Source organism: Loa loa, assembly GCF_000183805.2.
Source record: "Loa loa unplaced genomic scaffold supercont3.63, whole genome shotgun sequence".
Classification (NCBI taxonomy): domain Eukaryota; kingdom Metazoa; phylum Nematoda; class Chromadorea; order Rhabditida; family Onchocercidae; genus Loa; species Loa loa.
This window is the reverse complement of record NW_018108243.1, coordinates 167692-188956: the sequence shown is the minus strand read 5'-3', so window position 1 is coordinate 188956 and position 21265 is coordinate 167692. Positions and strand designations below refer to the sequence as shown.

Sequence of the window (21265 nt, the reverse complement as noted above, 5' to 3'; positions counted from 1 at the left end):
CTGTATTCTAGTTGAAAAGTAATGAAATATAAGGTTTAGTTTATTGGACACGGTAATTATGAAATTTTTTAATAGTCATACTTGTAAACGTGATACGGATGGCTTCTCTTTTCTGTGTCAGCTGTCATAAGCTGCCTTCCTTCTAATTTGCCCCCACCCTGAACAGGGGTGCACGTCTTGTTTTTCAGGACGCTGCTATTTGATTATATACATTTATTTATGTAAGTAAGTTGTGGATGAAATGTTAGGAAACTAACAGATGTGAAGAAATATGCGGGGTTTTAGAGGAGGGACCTTAGATGAGATTAAGTTTTTAAATTGATTGGATTTGTTGGTGAGTGAGTGCCATTGGATGAGAGACATTGGTTGTTCTGATGACTTCCGAATAAAGGGAAGAATCTGTGTGAAATAGCTGAATTGGGCATTTGGTTTCAGGAGTGGGACACACTTCTATTGAATTTGACGATATATCTGGAAAAGCCAGCAGTAGCAGTAACCACAGCTTTTCATGGTAAAAAGTTGTTTAATGAGTGCTAACTTGCTCGGTTAAGGAAAGCACTCGTCCTCAGTTACAGTGAGGTGCGAGTGAAGTGGTCGTGGTAGTGTGGTGTGGTATGCGAGATGCGGCAAGATATTTATGAGGGAAGGGAAGAAGAAATGGAGAGTCTTGTGTTGCTATTTCTTAACTTCTAGAGGGCCGTTGGAGCTGGCGGTGTGGTGTATCGTGGTGTACGTGGTTAGATCCATCTTGCCTAGGGACGTGGCGCTGATGGCGGTGGCGACAGCGAATGTGTTGTGCTGACTAAGAAGCATTGCTTAATAAAAGTTTTAGCCTTAGGCGTTGCACTGCATTGATTAATTAATAGGAAAGGGAAGCGAAGAGTCCAGTCGTGGTTTCCACAATGATAACGGTAAGAAGAATGAGAAGGAGGAGGTGGTAGTGGCAATAGTGGTGGCACAAACAAGTGACGTAGTAGGATGAGGACATTTTAGAGATGGTCCATGGATGGATGAGAGTGGTTTGGATGAACGAAGGGTGCAAATAATGGAGTCAGGGAAGAGTGGCGGCATTTGCTACTGGTGAGGACAGGAATGGATGGATTATGGGTGTCTGCATTGGGAGCCTAGTGAGTATAGAGACGCCTTCTCATGAGCCAAAGTGAGAGCTAGTTGGGTCTTCTTATCCTCTAGCTCAGCTCATTAGTGGTATATTGATACCTGTCGAGTAGAAGATTTAACTTTGATTGATGAGTATAGTTGGAGTGGACGACTCGCCCCGAAGAGGCACATGGATTAAATTTCGCTGCAGCCGGCTGCTCCTTCCATTCGATTTTTGTTTGTGGCCGCTGAGAAGAGGAGAGACCGTGTAATCGGCAATGCCCGTAATTCAATCCGGACGGCAGCACTTCTTGTGGTGCGCCTTGATGATGAGGCTCTCCTCAGTGCACTTCTTTTCACTTTGTGGTCATTAAGCTCCATTGCCTAACACTACGATCCACTGTCTTCACCTGCTGCTGGTAGTAGTTGCCTAGTTTTATATTACTAGTTGGTTCCAGTCACAGCATTTTTCTGTTCCGGGTGCCCATTAATATATTCGATTCCTATAGTATCCGCAGTCGTAGTCTCGTTTCGAGACAATATTCTTGGCATCATCCACAACCACCAATTTTCATAACTACTATTATCTGTTTATTGTAGTGCCTGTTGTTTTCAGGCTTGGCTATTCTTCCACAATAAATATCTTCTTGCTGTTTAACGAAGCAGTGATATGTTGCCGCACTTTTTACTGGAAATACTAAGCTATTGGAAGCAGAATATCATGCATTTTAAAAATTGAAAACCGAAATCTGGCCTTAGATGTGCACTGGCTAAATGCTGCATCCTGGTGACATGGAAAATGATGCACAGATTCACAGCACGTTATAATTGATGACATTTACATGACATCTCACATCGTCTTAGTCATTTCGTGTCTTGCTTTATCTCCTGTTTCACGCTTACTACCGTATAAGACCACTTCCAAACCCGATTAAATATTCAAAAATTTAATTTTTCAAATAGTTTGCGTATTCTATGCAATTGGTTATTCGTTCTAATTCATTTCTTATTGTAAAATCTTTTTGAAGTTGTGACCTCCTTCCCGTTTTCCCACCTTTCTGCTCCCATCCCTCCGTCCCACTCTTCCTTCAACAGATTACTTAAGTATAAAAGTTCCGTTTAATAAAGAAGAACATTGAATGAAATAGTTTGCAGGGACGTACGCTGAAGCGAGATGTTAGATGCTAGATATTGTGGTTGTTCCACGCACAGATTTTTAAATGCTTCTGTGATTGCTTTGAAATTTGTTGTTAGCTTTGTGCTTACATATGAAGTTATAGCCAACTAAAAGGGTATACACGTATGCTGCTGCATCCTTGTTATCCAGTATTTCAGTGACTAGCTTCTATATTTGTTCCTGCTAATGATAGGTTATTTCTTGATTAATTGTGGCGCAAACTAAATCAGAGATAGTGATTTAGTGAAGGGGGGTTTTTTTAGCACCAAAATATTTCCAGAATAAGCGAAAATTAGCTGAGGCTTAAAAAGCCCAGAAAGATACATAGAAAATTAATAAAAGTCAATAAAATGGCTCAGATTACTGGTGAAGAAATTGAAAGCGTTGAGATGGGACTGTTTTGAACTTTTGCAGGAGTTTTACTGTTGTAGGGGGAATGTTACCATTGCGGTCAAGAGATATATGAGATTAATTTTGACGCCTAAAGGTGAGTGTTGTGGGGATAGAAGTAGAATGATAAGTAATCCGTAATTATCAAATGAAGTAGTATAGGGGAGGGGGGTACTGCTGCTACTTGAGAGGCAAAGTGTGAAATACCTTTTATCAATCCAAGTATAGATGCTAATATTCTTCATGCTTCCTCATTGTATACGTACGCTGTATACTTCATACATGGTTATTCCATAATGGACTGTTGTCTTCTCGCTACTGTAGATATTGGTGTTAGCTTAATGAAATTAACAGTTGTGGATGTGTTAAATGGTTGCAGCGCGCTGCTACGTTCAGCGCATGTCTGATGCCTACCACCTGTGGCTTCCCGAATTGTAAATTTCGATCCCGCTATCGTGGTCAAGAAGATAATCGACATTTCTATCGAATACCCAAACGACCACAGGTGTTGCGGCAACGTTGGTTACTTGCAATTGGACGAACCGAGGATACCGTTGTTTCACAGGTCAGGATGTACCCGTTGTATTGCTTCCTGTGTACATGTCACCCACCCTTACGAAACAAAGAGCATGCTGAAATGCATATTCATGCTCACAATTTTGCATGTTTTATTTCTATGCTTGCATGCATAACTGCTTTTCGTGAAAACTTACTCATCATTCAAAGATATTCGTTTTATTTACATGAAATGAACTCTTTGAAGTCAAAAAAAGTAAGCAGCTAAATTGGTGTAAATAAAAGTGTGAAGTGTAACATTTTTATTTTTGTCACCTATAAAGGTATAGTGAAAACAGGATAGTCCTCCTAGGCGCCGCACCCGGAAATCACTAATTGTTAACTGAATGCGATTCACACTTTTTCGACTCTTCAGGCTATTCTTTATCGAATTCAACATGTGAATTTCTACTTCCCCTACTAGGATCTGTTGATTATACTGCTGCTACTGCTTTCTTCTGCATCGTGTCTTTTATTCATGCTGCATCCTAAGTCATTTTAATGCATTAAACGAATACGTTCACGGAAGCGTCTCATTCGCATCATTATGCACCATTATCGACTTTTGATCTGAAGGTCAGGATGCTTTGGCCAAAGGTCAACTTCCCTGTACTTATGCAAGTCAGAATAAGTTTAAGTCATTAATGGTTAAACATTAAATGTTTTGCGCTCAAATTTAGAATCGAAAAGAAATGGTCTAGAAAGTAAAGATATCGGGTACATTTGGTAAATTAATATTAAATTTTGATATCTTTAGTTCGAGTGAAAAAGTTTCACATCACCATCGCCATAATGGTCGTAAACGGGAATTCATCATATTGAGCAGTTTTGAAATTGGTTCCGTTGAATTCTACCGGTTCTGAATTGTTTTATGAGCAGCTTTCAAACTGCTCTCACTTCCTTTATTCATGTGCATTTGGTAAATTAATGTTAAATTCTTTATTAACTTATTTAATCGAGTTCAGTTTGAGCTTTCAACTATAAAATTAAGGAACCTTCAATATACTGTCATTTCATTTTCTGCTGGTGGCTGTAATGGCAGTCATAGTGCGAAAAGAGTTGAAGGTACAGATTTAATTCTGGGTAAAGCTATTTTCCATCCAAGATAAAGCTTATTAGAGCGCAACATTCCAAGTGAGATGCTTATGTTCTTTTTAGCTGGGTTAGAATAGATACGAGTTTATCAGTGTTTTTTCAGGAGAAAGCAGGACTTTCCCAAATGTGCTGAAGCGCTTTTTGTTTTCTATTTTCAACTGGAAATGATTTATTCAAAACACTGTTTTTTGTCAGTCCGTGTCTCTAGGACGAAATCATTCAAAAGTTATCAAGTTATTAAAATGTTCGGGTGGAACTGTCGCCTCAGTAGTCATAATGCACTTTCATTATCGTTTGTTAAGAATGCTGCAGTGCATACACTTAATAGATGGCTGTGATCTTTTTTCATTTACAGAAGTGGGTAATAAATTAAAAATTTGTCTAACGTATATTAACCGTCAAAAGGAGATGTTGACATTGATCTGATGTTATCGAACCCACTACTTTGATTTGCTGCTTCCAGTTCTTTATAATTAATTATTCATTTCTTTCTATTCTCTGTCCAGGTTTACATAATTCAGTTGTGTTTACTTTTACTCAAAAGCCGGAAACAAACAAATGAGTTTTTCAGTTCCAATAGTTTTAGAAAGCGGGAAAAAAGTTTCAAAGCAGTTGTACTCTGATTATTTACTCTTTCTCAAAACTGGAAGAGTGGTATGGATGACTTATGGTTTGTAACTCAAAACCTCAATTACTTTAGCATCTCCCACCATATGTTATGGGAAGCCCGATTGTATTTGGGTATTTAACTGCATGCATGTTTAAAGAGTACGCAATATAGAAATATCTCAAAAATGATATGATTCCGGTCCAGTACCGTATCTCATTACTTAAGACAACTGAAGACGATTAGTTTTTTAAAAGTGTTTGCTTCCGTCGGCGCAGCTATTAAAGTTCGGCTAAGTTAATGCTGCTTCTATCCCATATTTGCTCACATATACACAAGTAATGAATTTGCTTCGGAATTTTGTGAGGACTTTGTCCTTCAGTTGCTTCTGATAAGATGTTTGAATATATGCTTTATCCCACTCTTTTCCCAGGACATCCACCAACTTTTCTTTAGATTTATTCTTTATACAGCTTGTAAAATCAAACTACTTCCAACATAAATTATGAAAGGAGAATAATGAAGCATAGCATTGGCTAATCCGCAGATGTATTTTTCACCAAAAAAGCCTACCTCTCTTCCTACTTGTATATCAAAAATTACTGACGCAGTCCGATCTTTAAATTTCAATAGTTGCTGCATGGTTACTCTGTATTAGGTGTTCTAAGATTCATAGATCATATCAAATTCCTATGAGGCGGGGAAGATGAGTTTGGAGCCTTAATTTTCCTTTCTAATTTTGACGTGTGGAGTAAAATAAATAGAAGTACAATAATGACCCATAGTAGCATTTTATAAAAAGTTTATGAATTAGAGAAATGTGAAATTGTATACGCATGTCGGTTTGCAGATAGCGTGTTGTATAAACGTGGAGCACAAGGCTCGACAAGGCCACCTCTGAGCACTCTTCACTACATGTTTCCTACCGGTAAGAATGCATTAATCACCTCTCCCAAAGCTTTTTTTTTTTGAAAATTTGATTTTTCTTTTCGTTGTTTGGCGACTGTTTGATATATTAGAATAGTAATTGTATGAAATGTATGTGTTATGTTCTTATCTGTTCAATGAACACTTCTGTGAATCACAATTATGCATGGTTAGTGTGTCAGCGAATGAGTATATTTGATAAAACTGTAGAACTCATCACTTTTGCATTCAGTTCAAGTACATTAACGTAAAACTGCTCTTGTTGTTTTGCAATCAAGAAGTGTTTGAGGATAAAAACTTCGCGACTTTTAAAGTGTTATTGCTTGAGAAGCGCCGTATAATTGACAGTCATTTGATTTCAGATAACTTTTTGCCCCTCTTTTTCCGGGTAAATATTGCAATTCATGTATATTTATTATTTCCTTACCTATATATCCGTTTCATTGTAATAAAATGATCCTAATGGGAAATCCTTAAAACACAAAACAGATTTTGATAGTAATCTAATTCGCTTGTGGATGGCATGAATCACTTAAGCAATTTTAGAACCTGGAATAATTTCTCAAATATAGCATTTGATAACTTATAACGAATGATGCTCAGTGGAGCTACAATTTCTTAGGTTTCCCAAAACCAAAAATAATTGATGTAAAACAGTCAAAACACACATATGTAAATTGCAATATTTACTCTCAAAAGAAAATGAAAAAAACACTTCGTACTAATTTGTATTCGGACCCAATATTCTTGCTCTGAATTCGTGGTATTTTAATTAATTTTACTATCAGTATGCGGATGCAAAAGTTAGAACATTGTCCTCTTTCGTGTCTACTAGTACAATAGACGTTCGTTTGTGTTATTTGTTCTTCATTTTAACGTCATTTAAAGAATCATCATAGAACTGGAACACTGTTATTTGGTTGAAATTTCGATTCTAAAAATGCAAAACCTAACAAATCCAGTATAATGAATCGTTCTGAACTAGCCTAATATGTGAAGTGGTTCAGGCTTGCTAGATTTAGTTATCATCAAGAATGTTATAACCTTTGGTCATTCAGCATTCCTTGTGAAGATTTCTCATCGATTACGATTTTATGAATATTTCGAAAAAGACGGGTTGCTATGTTTAACAATTGATTAAGTTATGGTTTGGATTGATTTTGGAAAATATATTTCATCATTACAAGCTGTTATCTTCCACACTCCAGATTGGATTTCCTGAAAGTGTTAAATACTTGGACAGGAAACAGCTTCATGAAATTCATGAAGTATAAAATGTCAGCAATGGAAGTGATTGGGTTGGTTGACTATTTTAATTTAGTAAACGATCTTTTTCAAACACATTGTAAGATATGCGTTTTTCTGTGGAATCCAACTTGAGCATCATATCGCAACAAGACTAAATCATGTCAGAACGTGGCAGGGCACATTTCCAGAAGGTTCAAACAAATAAAAAAGGCAGTTCAGTGTTTAGTGTCGACGTGTTCAGCCTGCAATGAGAGGCTGATGATGTTCGAGCCATTCGTGACTTCGATGTCGTCCGCAGACATAGCTGTAGCACTGCCGGTGATTCGAGAGAAGAGGAATGCGCCTTGATTAGTTTTGTACGGTTTCTGGGATATTGGGAATCCGCATAAAAAGGTTCAAGAGTTGTGACATAATATATCTACTGACCTTATCGAAATTTGTGGAAATGGTCAACCGTAACATACAGTTTGAGAAAATCACTTTGGCAAACGAGCTTTAGAACTTTTTAGCGAACAAAGAATGGATGACAGCATTTGATTTATCTAAGTAGAATTCTGTTTGTGGAACATCAAAATCGATAGAGTGATCACTCCGTATGATCGAGCCGAGGAATCATAATGAAGGCTATTTCCCATTCGCAGATATGGATCTTCACTGTGCAATTTGTTTCCGAAATTTCATATTTTCTTGACTGTTGCAAGAGTCTATATCCTGTATCAATAGTTTATCAAATTAGTTTGCTTGGCATTCACATGTTAGATTTATAGCATGATAAACTCCCAGAAGCTCTTTTTTGATTTACTTTCAATTACTCTCTGCGTAATTACCCATCTTTATTCCCATCTTGACATTGGACGAATTCCTATAAACTCGTTTCATGTGTTGAAATGATTGTTTTCAAAGGGCAGTTCTGATAATGGAAAACTTTTAGATAAGGTGGCGGTGTTATCTTGCCCTTTTTATTTGAATAATTTGAGAATTCCCTTTGTCTTGAGGTTGCAATTTTGAAGCATTTCTTTGCTTCCATTCATTTTTGGAAGTAGAAAACAGTCTTTATATCATTCATCTTCATAGAATTTGCATGTATATTCACTGAGAATTTCATTTCAGCTACGCATTTGTTCAGCACATTTCGAAGGGGGAGAGAAAAAGGAAGGTGATATTCCTGTGCCGGATCCACAGGTTAGTTCCCTTTCCGCAGTGTTTTGGAATGATGTTCACAGGACTACGCTTTGTGGATACTCATTATGACGTAACTGAAAAACTCTGTCCAGATTTTTTCTTATTAAGAGTTTTCAGCTATCAGCAGTCAAAGACTCACCTGTCGTACCGGATTATCAAAACTGTAGGGTCTAGTAATCAGCATGCTTCCCTCGTGGTGGTGCAGGACGCCATGTCGCTGATCTAAAATAAGGATGAATAATCGAACTTACAAGAAAGGAAGAGGAAGGATAGGAAAAAGCAGCGGCATGTAGGATGACAAGATGGTATATTAGCCTATTACTTTGGAGCCGGGAAGTATGCTTATGTATGTCCGATTCTTGATGAAAGTGGATAGTTGATAGTGGAGGAAGACAAAGGGTAGAGGAGGGGGAATGTGGCTGTGTTAGGTGGGTGGGGTGATGCAATAAAATAAATTCACAGAGGTATTGTTGCAGTTGGACGCACCGATCTCGATTGAGCTCCCGCCAAAAGAAACAAAAAGCAGCGATCGACGACGAGCTCTTCAGCAGCCGAGGTCATCAGCTCGTTCTACACCCTGCTCTAATAGCTCCGCTGCAAGCACCTCCGTGAAACGAGGTCGTTCATTGGCGGTCACCGCTGATTATTTGGCTAGCTGGAAGAATCGCTCTGTTACTGACGGTCACTTCTGGTTTTTTCTTTTTTTTGCAATTCCCCTGCATCGCTGTCTCTTACTTGGCGACATTATGGCATTTACCATTAGATGTCGAATTATTTCTCATTAATACTCCGAAGTTAGATTAATCAAAGGTCATTTTCAGTTTGTTTTTTTTTTTAAAGTTCTATATATGGACATTACTGGATGTCCCTTGACTCTGTTTATATATATATATATATATATATATGCTGGGTATGTTTACAAATAATCGCCCTGGCAACCCGTCTTTATTAATTTTTTCATTTTGCTGTAACGACTCTTCCAAGCAAATTTATGATCGGTTCGTCCATTTAGCGTGGGACATGTTAAGCATCTAATTATAAGTAACGGAACGGCTATTAATATGCTAGAAAAAATCCTTCATGAGCAAAACGGTATTGTCTTGTAATGCGCATAAATGTTTGTTCCCTCGGGAAAAAAATAGTGAAACTCGTTCGTCATTTATGCAACCTAATTAGCTTCTGTTATGGGACATACTAATGATAACAGCTATTGTTCCCTGAAATCCGATTTTGTTCTTTTGTAAAGACACAAGGTGTTCTGACGTTGTCTGTTCTCTAGTATTTCCTTCTCACTCATTTTTTTTTCCAGTCTTTGTTTAATATCATCGTTTGTCATGATCCCATTTGCCAAAAGTAAATTTTCAACTTAGGAGTTATAAGACTGGTGATTAATCATACTAAAGCGTCACTTCTAAATCCTTGTCTTTTCATAATGCAGAAAACTGCGTGAAGAAAGCTTAGGAAGGGAAAGAAGAGGGAGGGCATGAAAAGCCTCGGATGGAAAGATGGGCTTGACTATCGCAATTCCGGCAGCTAAATTAAATGCTGAATGCATGCAGTGAGCACTGCTGCATTACTTGACGACAAAAATTTGGATAATTTCTGACAGAATAACCACCGTTAGGATTTGCTAATGCTGAAAGGTAACAGATTATGTAATAGTAGGAAAGTTGTACACTGGTTTATCATGACTGATAGCAATAACATCTGTTTCGTTTCTACGAAGTACATAAATGAGCTCTCTAGTTGGCAGTGGTTTTAGACTTAGGGATAAATGTGGACGATATCTAAAAATTCGAGATGTTCTCTTTAAGTTACTTGATAAGTATAGCGACTTCTTTTTGGATTTCTCAATGACTGAGTTACTTACAGTCCACGTTTCATTAAAAATTTCTGCGGCTGGAAGAAATAAATGATGAGGAGGGGGAGAATTGTGAATGTGAAGTTATACTTGGAAGGAGTAGGAGGATGCCATGTAGAGGTTAGCAGTAAATGCACCCTCAGGCACTGCTTATGAATTAGTAGTAGTTGTTCGAGTGACTGCAGATTGTAACTCCGATTCGCACCTGTCATAGCAAGAAATAGCATCATCGCTAAGCAGTTAACCGAAGGACAAAGGTCAGCAGGTCTCCAGGGAGAAGGAAGGGCGTGGGGGAGGTTAAGTAGTTGGACATCACCATATACATATGGCATGCATCGAGTCATCATCTATCCATCCATCAGTCCCTTATCCTAAACAAGAAGCCCACACTCATCCTACTCCGTCCTGTTCTGAATTCTATATAGCTGCTGGTGGTGATGTTATAGGGGGAGCGGGGGCGCTGCCCCAGCCACCCGCCCACCCATCTTGGCGTCTTCCTTTTGCATGAGCAACTGAGAGTATGTCTGTGTATGTGTATGTATGTGAGTGAATTAACAAGAGCGCCTCTTATAGATTCAAACCCTCCGTGCAGCTCACTTCGCTTTCCATCATCCTCCAACAATAATAACGCTGCTGCTACTACAACTGCTGCCGCTGCTGCTGCTGCTGCTGCTGCTGCTGCCGCCGCATCGGCCGAATCTTCAGCTGACCTCAGACACAATCATTTCGTCGCAAATATACTAACCAGTAAGCAGAGTTTTTTTATCGTTGAGTGATGTGCATTTATGTTATTGAATAGTTACTCTAGTTTGTTCTTTTGTTTTATTACTCCTTCATGCATTGGAGGTTATTCCTGGATTTGGAAAAGGAGCATACTAAACCCCACTTCGAGTCAGCTCGGAGTGCAACAATATCAGTGCAGTAACAGTTACTTTTCCAGTATAATTATTAGTAATATATTCAATTTTTCTCTTATATATAATCTCGCCATAGTGCTTTATATTTAATCGTGTAATCTATTCTTACTGAGTAGTGTTTTTTCTGATGATGGATCAATGGAGGACACTTTATTAGCATAAGAATAGAATTTGGGCAACCCCGAAAGACATGATTTGGCATTTTGTTCGCCCTAGCTTCCATCCATATTCACTACAATAGATTTCTTTGATAAACTTTTCCTGGTGAAAAGAATACTTTTTATATTTGGTGAAATATAATTTATTTTTTCATGTTTTTATTTTTTTGTGTTAGGTACAAAAGCAGTACGCATAGAGCAAGGTGTTCTAAACGGTTTGGTAAACAGTATATAAAGGGCTAATGTTGCTTTAGTAGGTTATAAATGCATTGTAACATAATGATTTCCAATCTTCTTTCATGATTGTCTCTAATTTTACGACATATTAGTGATATATTATGTACTCCTTTTCTTTACGACATATTGGGTGTTCCTTCTCCAATATTTAATGAATGTTACGAATCTGGTAAAAATGATGCGTATGATACATTTATTAGCCACTTTACTTACAGTGAGTGGTCGTATGTCGAATGGTGCCACGGGACGCCCACTCGTTGCACTTCTCGACGGTCGGGATTGTACTGTTGAAATGCCAATTTTGAAGGATGTTGCAACAGTAGCATTCTGTGACGCGCAATCTACTCATGAAATTCATGAAAAGGTATGGGTTTTTGATAAATATCATAGTATATCTACTACATGTTAATATGTTAATTTAGCTTATTTTTCACAGTCATTTTTAAAAATTTTAGGTGCTTAATGAAGCGGTTGCTGCACTGATGTGGCACTCAATAACACTTGAACGCGAAGATTTAGAAAAATTTAAAGCACTGCGGGTAGTTGTACGGATCGGAACAGGTACTGATAATATTGACGTGAAGGCGGCAACAGATCTCGGTAGGTTTATTTATTTATGAATGAATATAAGGTGCGTTTTAGTGGTATTTCTTTTTTGTGAAGTGTGCTTTTTGTAAGTCTATTGAAGGATCTAGATGACTTGGTTGTTGAAATATTTTAAAGCCAGTAATATGCTTCAGAAATTTAAACCCAAAACGAAGTGGAAAACTTTGCACTAGGAGACCCGAGCAAGTAGAATTACGGTGATTGTTTCCTCGCATTCCTAAATCCATTTTGTTTCAAATAGCTGGATCTTTTCAAATATAGGATGAGCACATCTGAATTTCAGATATGGGATGGGTTTAGATATCAAAACATTTAGTGAACTAATCTTTCCTACTCATATAAAAAATTGTCAGTGTTTTAGAAGAACGGTTACTTTCCCTTAGCGAAATTCTTATTTTGACCACTGATAGTAATCAGACGAAATGGTGCTATAATCTGCATTTTATTGATAGTTACGAGACGGTAGAGAATGTACTTTATTTAAACTGAAGCATATGAATTATTCCATTTAGTTCTCTCTATGTACCTGGAATTGTTGAATGCTGTTGATGAACTTATCACTGTTTACTTTCCATTGCATATATAATTCTCCCATAGCATTCTCTGGATACTCAATTCACGATATGGATCAGGTAGTGCATAAGTTGTTGTCTCTGAGTTCATTGTGGTCGAGATACTTTGGAAAGATTATCCATACATATGTATGTCTTCATTTTAATTAGTAACCATCCAATATATCACCCTCAAAAAATGATATGTTCAGAAATTTGTTTAAATATCAGTAACTTTTCTTCTTGGGTAGTGGTCACTCTTTGCAGTGTCTTACCCATTGCTGTGAGTATAAGAAATTTAACATATCATACTGGACTAGGGTCCATCATCTTGGATTACATCTTTCACCGATTGATAGTGGAAACAGATCCTCTGGGCAGATTTCTTCTTCTTAACAAATCTTTGTCACATTTTAGGTCTTTGTTTTTCCTCTTAGTGTCTTTTTGTGTGTGTGTGTGTTGTTTTAGTGATAGCATAAAAGGACATGTTTTTTTCCATTTTCTTGAATTTAATATTTGTTTCACCAGTAAATCTTATCAGTCATGAATCAAGGTTGCTATTGGATTCTTTTTCAGGGATTGCTGTATGTAACACACCCGGTGACTGTGTTGAAGAAGTAGCCGATACAACAATATCGTTAATTTTAAATATGTATAGGAAGACGTTTTGGTTGGCAAAAGCAGTTTCCGAAGGGAAAAAGGTTCTTTTACACTTCATACATATCATATCATACTGCAGGTTATATCTAGTTCTTCATTTCTTACCAGATGGGTTCAGTAATTTGAGGAAGTATCAAAATCAAAATTTATTCAGTGTGGTTTCTTTTTGAAGCTTCACAGATCATTTCGGAAAGATTTAGCGAACTCACTAACTGTCCCAATATTTTCCGTTGTGGGTTGTAACAGGAATACAAATGATTGATTTTACTTGGCATCATATTGCATTTTTAGGTCAGCGGTGTAGAGCAGGTACGTGAATTGGCTAGTGGCAGTACACGAATTCGCGATGATACTTTGGGTATTATTGGCCTTGGTCGTGTAGGTACAGCGGTGGCGATGCGTGCTAAAGCATTTGGATTCAAAATTTGCTTTTTCGATCCACATTTACCAGAAGGCGTCGATAGGTCTTTGGGTATCGAACGCTGTTACAATCTCGATGATATTTTATTCAAATCCGATTGTATAACACTACATTGCCCACTAACCGATGAAACAAGGCATATGATCAATGATGTTGGTTTTTCAACTTTTATCATTTTCTTCTGGTCATTGGACATTAAAAAACTACATGTTAACGATAGTGTGCGTTAAAGTTGCTTCAGTAAAGTGTAGGAATAGCCTGGTATTTAATAAAACAACTGGATTTACATCTGGGAACTTTTGGATTTTCGTTCTTGTGTTGTGCATGGATTTTGCTTTAGATTGGGCTGTTCTTAGCAAGGGTAGAGTCATGATTTTTCTTTTCTCTTATATTCTAATTTATACGTCATAAATATGTCAGTGGTTCTCAACTATGCGGCAGCATTATCAAAAGGATCCTTGACTTCGATCATTTAGAAGTAAAACAGATCCGTAACTTAAGACCGTATTACTGTCTATCTGAGCATTAGCTAGGGTATGCTTTGTCCGACAAATGCTTTTCCCATATCTATATTTTCGCATTTGTTTAGATGTATACTGCTGCAGGATGCGAATGTACTGAAAGTGATGAAAAGAATTTTAGAACTTTTCCTGGAAAAATTTTTATTTTTTTGAGACGAATTATTGGATATTCTTGCATATCGCCATGGTTGTCTTTTGGCTTCATTATACTTTAATTTTAACCGACATCATCTATATCTTTGAATCATTTGATTCCTCGTAACTACAGATGACAATCAAACAAATGCGGCCGGGTGCGTTTGTTGTAAACACTTCGAGAGGTGGTCTTATTCAGGAAAGTGCACTGGGTGAATCTCTTAAATCGGGGCACATTAGAGCTGCAGCGCTTGATGTCCATGAACATGAACCCTTCGATCCTCTCGCCATGGGTAATGTTTTGTACTACTATTAAGACATTCTTCGGTTTTTAAGCTTCAGTATGAATAGGGTATATTGCCATCATTTCCTCATATTTGTACGTTTTCAAAATTTTTCCGAATTGAGAAATTTTGTAGGACCTTTATCGACTGTACCAAATATCATCCACACTCCGCATTGCTCATGGTATTCGGATGCTTCATGCAAGGAATTACGTTTATCGGCAGCACGAGAAGTTCGACGAGCTATCGTTGGTAGATGTCCTCATGATCTCAGCAACTGTGTCAACAAGGAAGCTCTTCTTGCTGGACATATTCGAAGGCCAACATCATCTACGTCCTTAACGCCGAATGTATCCAGCTCGTTTAATCCTTTAATGCCGTCATTTGGAACGTCTATCGCTGATGGTAATTTTTGTGACTGAAGTGAATTTTGTAAATGTTATGCATAAATAGTATCTTTTCGAGATGATAACCGAGCATTATTTCCTTGCCGTTATGCTTCTGCTTGTATTTATGCAGTCTGATTTTATACTTCAGGTTTTAATGGTTTACCAGTTGGCGGCAGTTTACCATCATTTCCTTATTCGAATCCTTTGTTAGCAATGGGCAACCCACTATTAAATCCATTGATGATGAATCCGAGTACGGCTGCACTAGCTAGTTTTGCAAATGCTGCAGCAAGTTCACCACACAGTGGTCCTGCTGCTGCTCTTTCAACACTGGCTGCTGCTTCATCTGCAATGACAACCAGTGCTGCATCGGTTGCAAGACAGTCACCTGCGGTACAGGTGTCCCACTCACCAAAAGTTAGTTTCCTTTCACATCCAACGATTTGTTGAAACTCTTTATGTCCTTTTTTTTCTATTTCCAATCACTTTGATTTCGAAATAGTGATCGCTTTGTTGTGATAAAGTTCGAAAACACTAGACCTTAATCACCGTTCTAATATGTATTTAGTGAGCAGCGTTTTGTTCTTTTTCAGGCAAGCAATAACAGTCGTACTACAGTTTCACCAGCTGTAAGACCAACATCCTCACCCGATGGTCCAGCTGAAGTAAAGGATGGTACTCCACCTGCACAACAAGCTAGTTCGCAGCCCCATTTAACTTCCACCTTATCATCAGCGGCATCACCTTGCAGAAGTCCAGGGGCCTCTAATTTACCTAAGGTTAGTCGATTTTTTTTTTTTGTGATTAGGTCGGTAGATCGTCGTTGCCCCTTCCCATGTCGATAACTCTGTCCCATTTGCGATATTACTGATAAACGTGATTGCTTACGTGAAGCATTTGATTTACTGTAAGCTGCTCCAGATTTGGATGATACTTGGTTCCATCAGCAAAAATCCATCTTACAACAAGTACTGCCCAACTTATTTCACTGTTTTCCAGGTGCCGACTATATCGGTTGACTCATTGGCTTCAGTTGTTCCGGACGAATCTGCTACCACTCCAGTCAAACTTGATGCGGAATAAGTTGATCTTCAGTGTTTTTTGCATTTCACTTTAATTAGGTTTAATTGACTAATGGATGCGCAACTATGAGACTAATATCCATTCAGCAGTGGTAAAACTGGTTAAACCGATGACTAACTTTTTTTTTTTTTATTAACACTTGTTAGTTTTTATGGTTTTGTTTCATTTGTAGACCGTCATTCGCAAATGAACATGAAAAACACAAGACCGCGTCTTTTTATACTTTGTCTATGAAATTTTTTGTGAAGATTTACTGTTCAACAGACCTCTTAGCGTGATTATCATTCATCAGATATCGGCTCTTGTCTTTTTGTCTTGTAATTTCCTTATGGAAAAGTATCGCCGAAACATCAAAATAGAAATCCAGTATCAAAAATCGACTTGCTGCAACTGTAGCGGTTTAAGAAGGCGTTTTAACTGGCTTGTTCTTACTTATCCATTTTGCAAGAACTAGGAAAACAAAGGGTTTCGAAAATTACTATTAGTGGCAGCATCGATCAGCTTGGTAAGTCATACATGATAGTACTTGTTTTCGTTCATTACAGATAGAACGCTGAAATATTTTTAGATGTACTTATACAACTTTTCTTGTGCGGAAGTAATTTGTCTGTTTTAGCTTTTTCAAACTGGGTTGTTTTCAAAAAAAAAAAACATTGCCAGTTTTTGAAGTTATTGATTTATATGGAACGTTTACATTTTTCAAGACATCAATAACATTGAAATGAAACAGGTCAGTTATCGAGTTCGTTTGGTTGCTATGGATGTATGTTTTGTGTTTATGTATGTATGTATGTTTCATGTATTCATATTTTTATGTAGTACCGCAAGTAAAATTTTCATATTGTTGTATGTGTGTGGCATGATATCAATGGAATTATGCTTCATAATTGTTTTAATACAAAAGTTTGTTCCCCTTTTTTGTCAGTTAATTTTTTACAGTGAATATGAATTGTACATAAAAGTGATTTTGACTTCTTGTTTGTTACGGTGATTTCCCTAATTTTATTGTCGAATATGATTTCTTTTGCTTTGTCGCATTTATCGAATTGATTGTCTCATGTTTTCAACAATTGTTTATTTCAGTTCTTTAACACTCTCGAATTTAGCATTAGTTTTTCGCCATTTCTTTAATGACATATTCCAGAATCGCATTGTTCGTTATTTATTTGGGGGTTTGTTTTAGGGGATACCTACGCCTTGGCAATGATAAAAAGAGACAAACTTGGTGCTATCTTAATCAGATGCAAAAGTTTGTTGGTGAAGTATATTTTTGTTTTCCTTTTTTCCTTGTATCCTCGGTTTACCAACCTCCGTATACAGCGTTCATAGTTGAGCGGGTGTCGCACTTTGTTTTTTTTTTTTCGTTTTATCAGAATCAGTGTTATGCATTTTACGAAGACATACCTATGTAGGGGGTAGTATTCTAGTATGGTAAATTTGTTAAAGCAGTTCACATTCTCATCCTTATGGTTACATGGAAATACCTTTTTAAAAGGTTGGATACGAAACTTTTGCCCATCCCAGAATACTATCCATGTTCGATACGACTTTTGGATTTCTAATTTGTCGTGAAATGAGCATGTATAACTTTCTTTTAAATGGTTATTAGATTTCCACTCGCAGTTGCAATATATTGATGGATGTTCATATGGGTTTTGTCCGTTGCTGCTTATGCGGTCAAGTCATGCAAACTGATTTCTGCACAAGTTACAACCGGTTACAATGCTAGTTCATTTTGAACTCGGTATTTTTTTTACAGTGATATCTCTTGAATCTTGAAGGAAGGACAAATAGTAAACCAAATCCGTTGTTGGAATATTCATTAACGTTCTCGCTCACAAGCATGGATGAATATTGCGAATGTTTAGTGAGTAGAACCTGATGTTTCGTGACACAAAAAGGTTAGAATGTTGTAACTTCGAGCTTCGGTGTGGAAGCTAACGATGTACACCGTAAGGACTTATTATTATGGGGTAACGTTCTTCGCTGCAGGCACAGACAGTTCGCAGTTCTGTATCAGGGATTTGGGACATGTCACGTTGACGTGGCAAATGCTAATGTAGAACTAGAAGAGAGGGATTGCGTATCAAGAACGTCGAATGTGGCTGGGTTTGAAAATTGGAACAGAACCAATTAAATAGGCCCTGCAGTCTTCAAGTACACACTGTTCTCGAATATTTACCTTGGTTTACCTGTCCTTCCTAGGCTTCCGGTATATTCTATCTAGGGTATCTTTTATATTCGAAGTGGTGTCTCGCCGTTCCGTTTATTTGACAAGATGACAAATGTCGGACTTTTCGTTTCACCGCTAAAATGAATCGAATATAAGAATGTCAGGTTAATATTTTGAATATTTAGATAAGTGATCCCGAACCCTTTCTTGACCAGGGGACATTTTGGCCTTTTTATTCGTAGTAAGGACCATAAGGTTCAAAATAATAAATTCTGTCAATTTGGAAATAAACTTTAATCAGAACGTTTAACGTCTTAGTTTACCAAATATTGATAACAACCCCCAACTGTTTTCCACTCACCGTAGGGTTGCCCTCGCAAAGCATACTTCTTGTGGACTATTGGTTTGGAACCACTGATTCAGACGATCTGCTACAACAAGTTAATTTGAATTCCTTCTTTATTTACAAGAAAATTACACACAAATGTGTGAGGATCGTTAGAAACTGTTCCTTTCTCCTCACTTTCTGCAAATTATTGGTCTATATATTATTGCAGGACCAAACTTGATCTTTTGTGAATTATTCCTTTGAAAATTGGTCTGCGTTGCTGGATCGAACTTTAATTTTAAGCTTTTTTACGTCCAGACAGAGATATTTATACGGTTCATTTTTTTTCTTGATATCTTTTGGATATCTTTTGTTTGACAATTCTGAAAAATATTATATAGTTCAGATCAGTCCTCACTTCAAACTTTGATTCTGATCAAACAAACAAAGCATCGATTCAGTTTGACTTCGATTTTATATGTTTTTATGCTTGTGACTATGCCAGTATGCTTCCTTGTTATACTACGATGTACTGTGTAGTTTATTCCCCATTTTGAACAACACAACAATGGATGGTATCATATGATAGATGTGTTCTGTGATGTTCGATAATTCTGAAAAATGCCTGCTTTCATAGTTTGAACATTTCGCAAACTGTCATAAAAAAAGGAAATTGTAGTAAAAAGGCTGGATTCTAACAATTATGTGTAGACCTTCGAAACAATTCATCCATATATACCTTTATATTAATGCTGTTCAAGTGATATGAACCGGAATTTACCTGAAGCAAAGAATTGATGGATGAATAGCTGCAAGATTTCTTTTGCTGTCCACTCTGCAATTATATTTAAACTTTAATTTCCGTCTCTTCGACCAGAAAACTATGAAGCTGAATTTTTTTTATTAATATTGACCTAACGAAATGGTTACTATATAAATAGATTGAATATGTAGACTGAAGAATTGTATTATTGAAAAATTATGTATATAGATTGATGAATTATTTCTGAAAAATCCGGGAATGTGTGTATGGCCCGGTAAATGAGGTTGCCCTTGGAACCATGTGGAAGATGTGTCCGTGCATAATATTGTCGAAGTTGGGCTAAATCAATGTTTACATAATTTGCAGTCACTATCACGACAAATTCAACAAGCTGATTAATAAGAGCTCAATCTCTTCTATTACTGATATTCGGATTATTTCATCCGTTGTTTTTCGTAAACGTTTCCATCGTTTTCACAAATGTTAAAATAATGGTATGGCTGTTTTCCAATGATTACTTTAAAGGAACTGGAGAAGAGTAGTTCTTGCTGCTAATTTGGCGTAGTAAAAGTGAACTTTTAGCTGGACACTCCAAGAATTAAGTATAAGTTCCTAGCTCTCATGCACTCACTAGTTTAAGCTATCTATCATTGCTAAGTGAAGGTGACAGATCAGATGGTCAAATTTCTTATTTTTTGATTCCGAACATATACCGAAGAATTTTCATCGATTATATTGTGGCATAAAAAATGATGTTAGAAAAGTTTCAATGAACATGAAATTTATTAATTCATTGTAAAAATGTGGATATACTTTCATTGTAGAAATGTGGATATACTTTTTGCTGTGTGGTTCACTGGAAGATATGTGCCAGTTTTCAATGTTTGTCCAACTCGAACACTTTCATGTATCTTTACCATGTCGTTCCTGTTCGTTCCCTACCTCTCCTGCTCCTCATTACATTCTTTCAACTTTTGCTTTCTACATCCTTTAGTGAATAGTAGGCATTTCTAAAATTTTTTCCGTTATCAACACCTTCCCATATAAACTTGAAAAATCCCGGTTATGTTAAAATTATGGTATGTACTTATTTAAAAAAAAAAAGAAAACAGAAAAAAAAGATGTAACAAGTGATTTTGACAACATCCATTAGCAAGAGTGATGAAGGAAGAGAAATTGTTCTGTTGTGTTAATTAGGATATATCCATGTTCCATTATCAGTTACGATGCGAATCAATTTTTTTGGTTGAATTTGTATAAACTGAAAAAAAATGAATAAAACTGAAATAAGTTATTGTCCTGCAGCGTGCATAATTATTAACAACTCATTGGAATTGTTCATGGCTCAAGTACCTCCAGCACCATGGTCCAGATGGGATATGCCGGGTTAGTTTGTAATTCACAATTTGGTAATTATCGCACTCAATTATATACATTCTCAAGTTGCCGATACTTTTTCCGACAACTAAATATACTTTAAATAATTTTCTTTTTCAAATCCTTTTTTGCCTCAAATCATATATTTTTCAATGAAATCTGTGACTGAGCAAACCGTAAGCAAATAAATAAGTCGTATGGTGCATCCTTTTCTCCTTTTTGATTTATGTGTAAACAAAATCACTTACATTATGGACAGCTCTTTAAATCACATTCTCACCATATTTATGCAGAAATTACTTCCAAAATATTTCTTTTCAATGAGATTTTTTATGGATAGTTTTAGGTTATCAATATGTGTCATATAAGACCAAGCTACCATTTCCGTTACAATACGACACTGGATTTGAAAATTCTGGATCACAGTTTGGAAATGCAACACGACAAAGGCTGGTAGGAGCTGGTAGACTCCTTGATCAAAGGACGAATCGTGAGCTAAATAAAATGAACTAAACAGTAAAA

General features: G+C 36.9%; 4 protein-coding genes across 4 annotated transcripts in view; 3 read left to right on the top strand and 1 right to left on the bottom strand.

Moving 5' to 3' along the window:
* Positions 1 to 1293: 1293 nt before the first annotated feature.
* On the bottom strand, positions 1294 to 1479 carry LOAG_02010 (hypothetical protein; the record flags this gene model as incomplete). Its single annotated transcript, XM_003137548.1, has 1 exon — positions 1294 to 1479. One exon carries the CDS (start codon positions 1477 to 1479, stop codon positions 1294 to 1296), a length of 186 nt encoding a protein of 61 aa, XP_003137596.1.
* A 1592-nt stretch (positions 1480 to 3071) lies between these two features.
* Positions 3072 to 3644, top strand: LOAG_02009 (hypothetical protein; the record flags this gene model as incomplete). The annotated part of the gene is made up of 2 exons (XM_003137547.2): positions 3072 to 3230; positions 3597 to 3644. 2 exons carry the CDS (start codon positions 3072 to 3074, stop codon positions 3642 to 3644), a joined length of 207 nt encoding a protein of 68 aa, XP_003137595.2.
* Positions 3645 to 7355: 3711 nt separating this feature from the next.
* LOAG_17339 (CBR-CTBP-1 protein) lies at positions 7356 to 16102 on the top strand (the record flags this gene model as incomplete). Its single annotated transcript, XM_020449998.1, has 13 exons — positions 7356 to 7415; positions 8208 to 8279; positions 8756 to 8960; positions 10714 to 10887; positions 11668 to 11816; positions 11908 to 12052; positions 13186 to 13310; positions 13561 to 13842; positions 14480 to 14639; positions 14766 to 15035; positions 15168 to 15436; positions 15613 to 15798; positions 16019 to 16102. The coding sequence occupies 13 exons, from the start codon at positions 7356 to 7358 to the stop codon at positions 16100 to 16102; spliced, it is 2181 nt and encodes a 726-aa protein (XP_020306392.1).
* Positions 16103 to 20669: 4567 nt separating this feature from the next.
* The window catches only part of LOAG_17338 (hypothetical protein), a 2387-nt gene continuing 1791 nt past the window's right edge, over positions 20670 to 21265 (top strand). Inside the window, exon 1 of the mRNA XM_020449997.1 lies at positions 20670 to 20752. Within this exon, the coding sequence (XP_020306391.1) occupies positions 20707 to 20752 (46 nt within the window). The 5' untranslated portion in view covers positions 20670 to 20706. The remainder of the gene's footprint in view (positions 20753 to 21265) is intronic.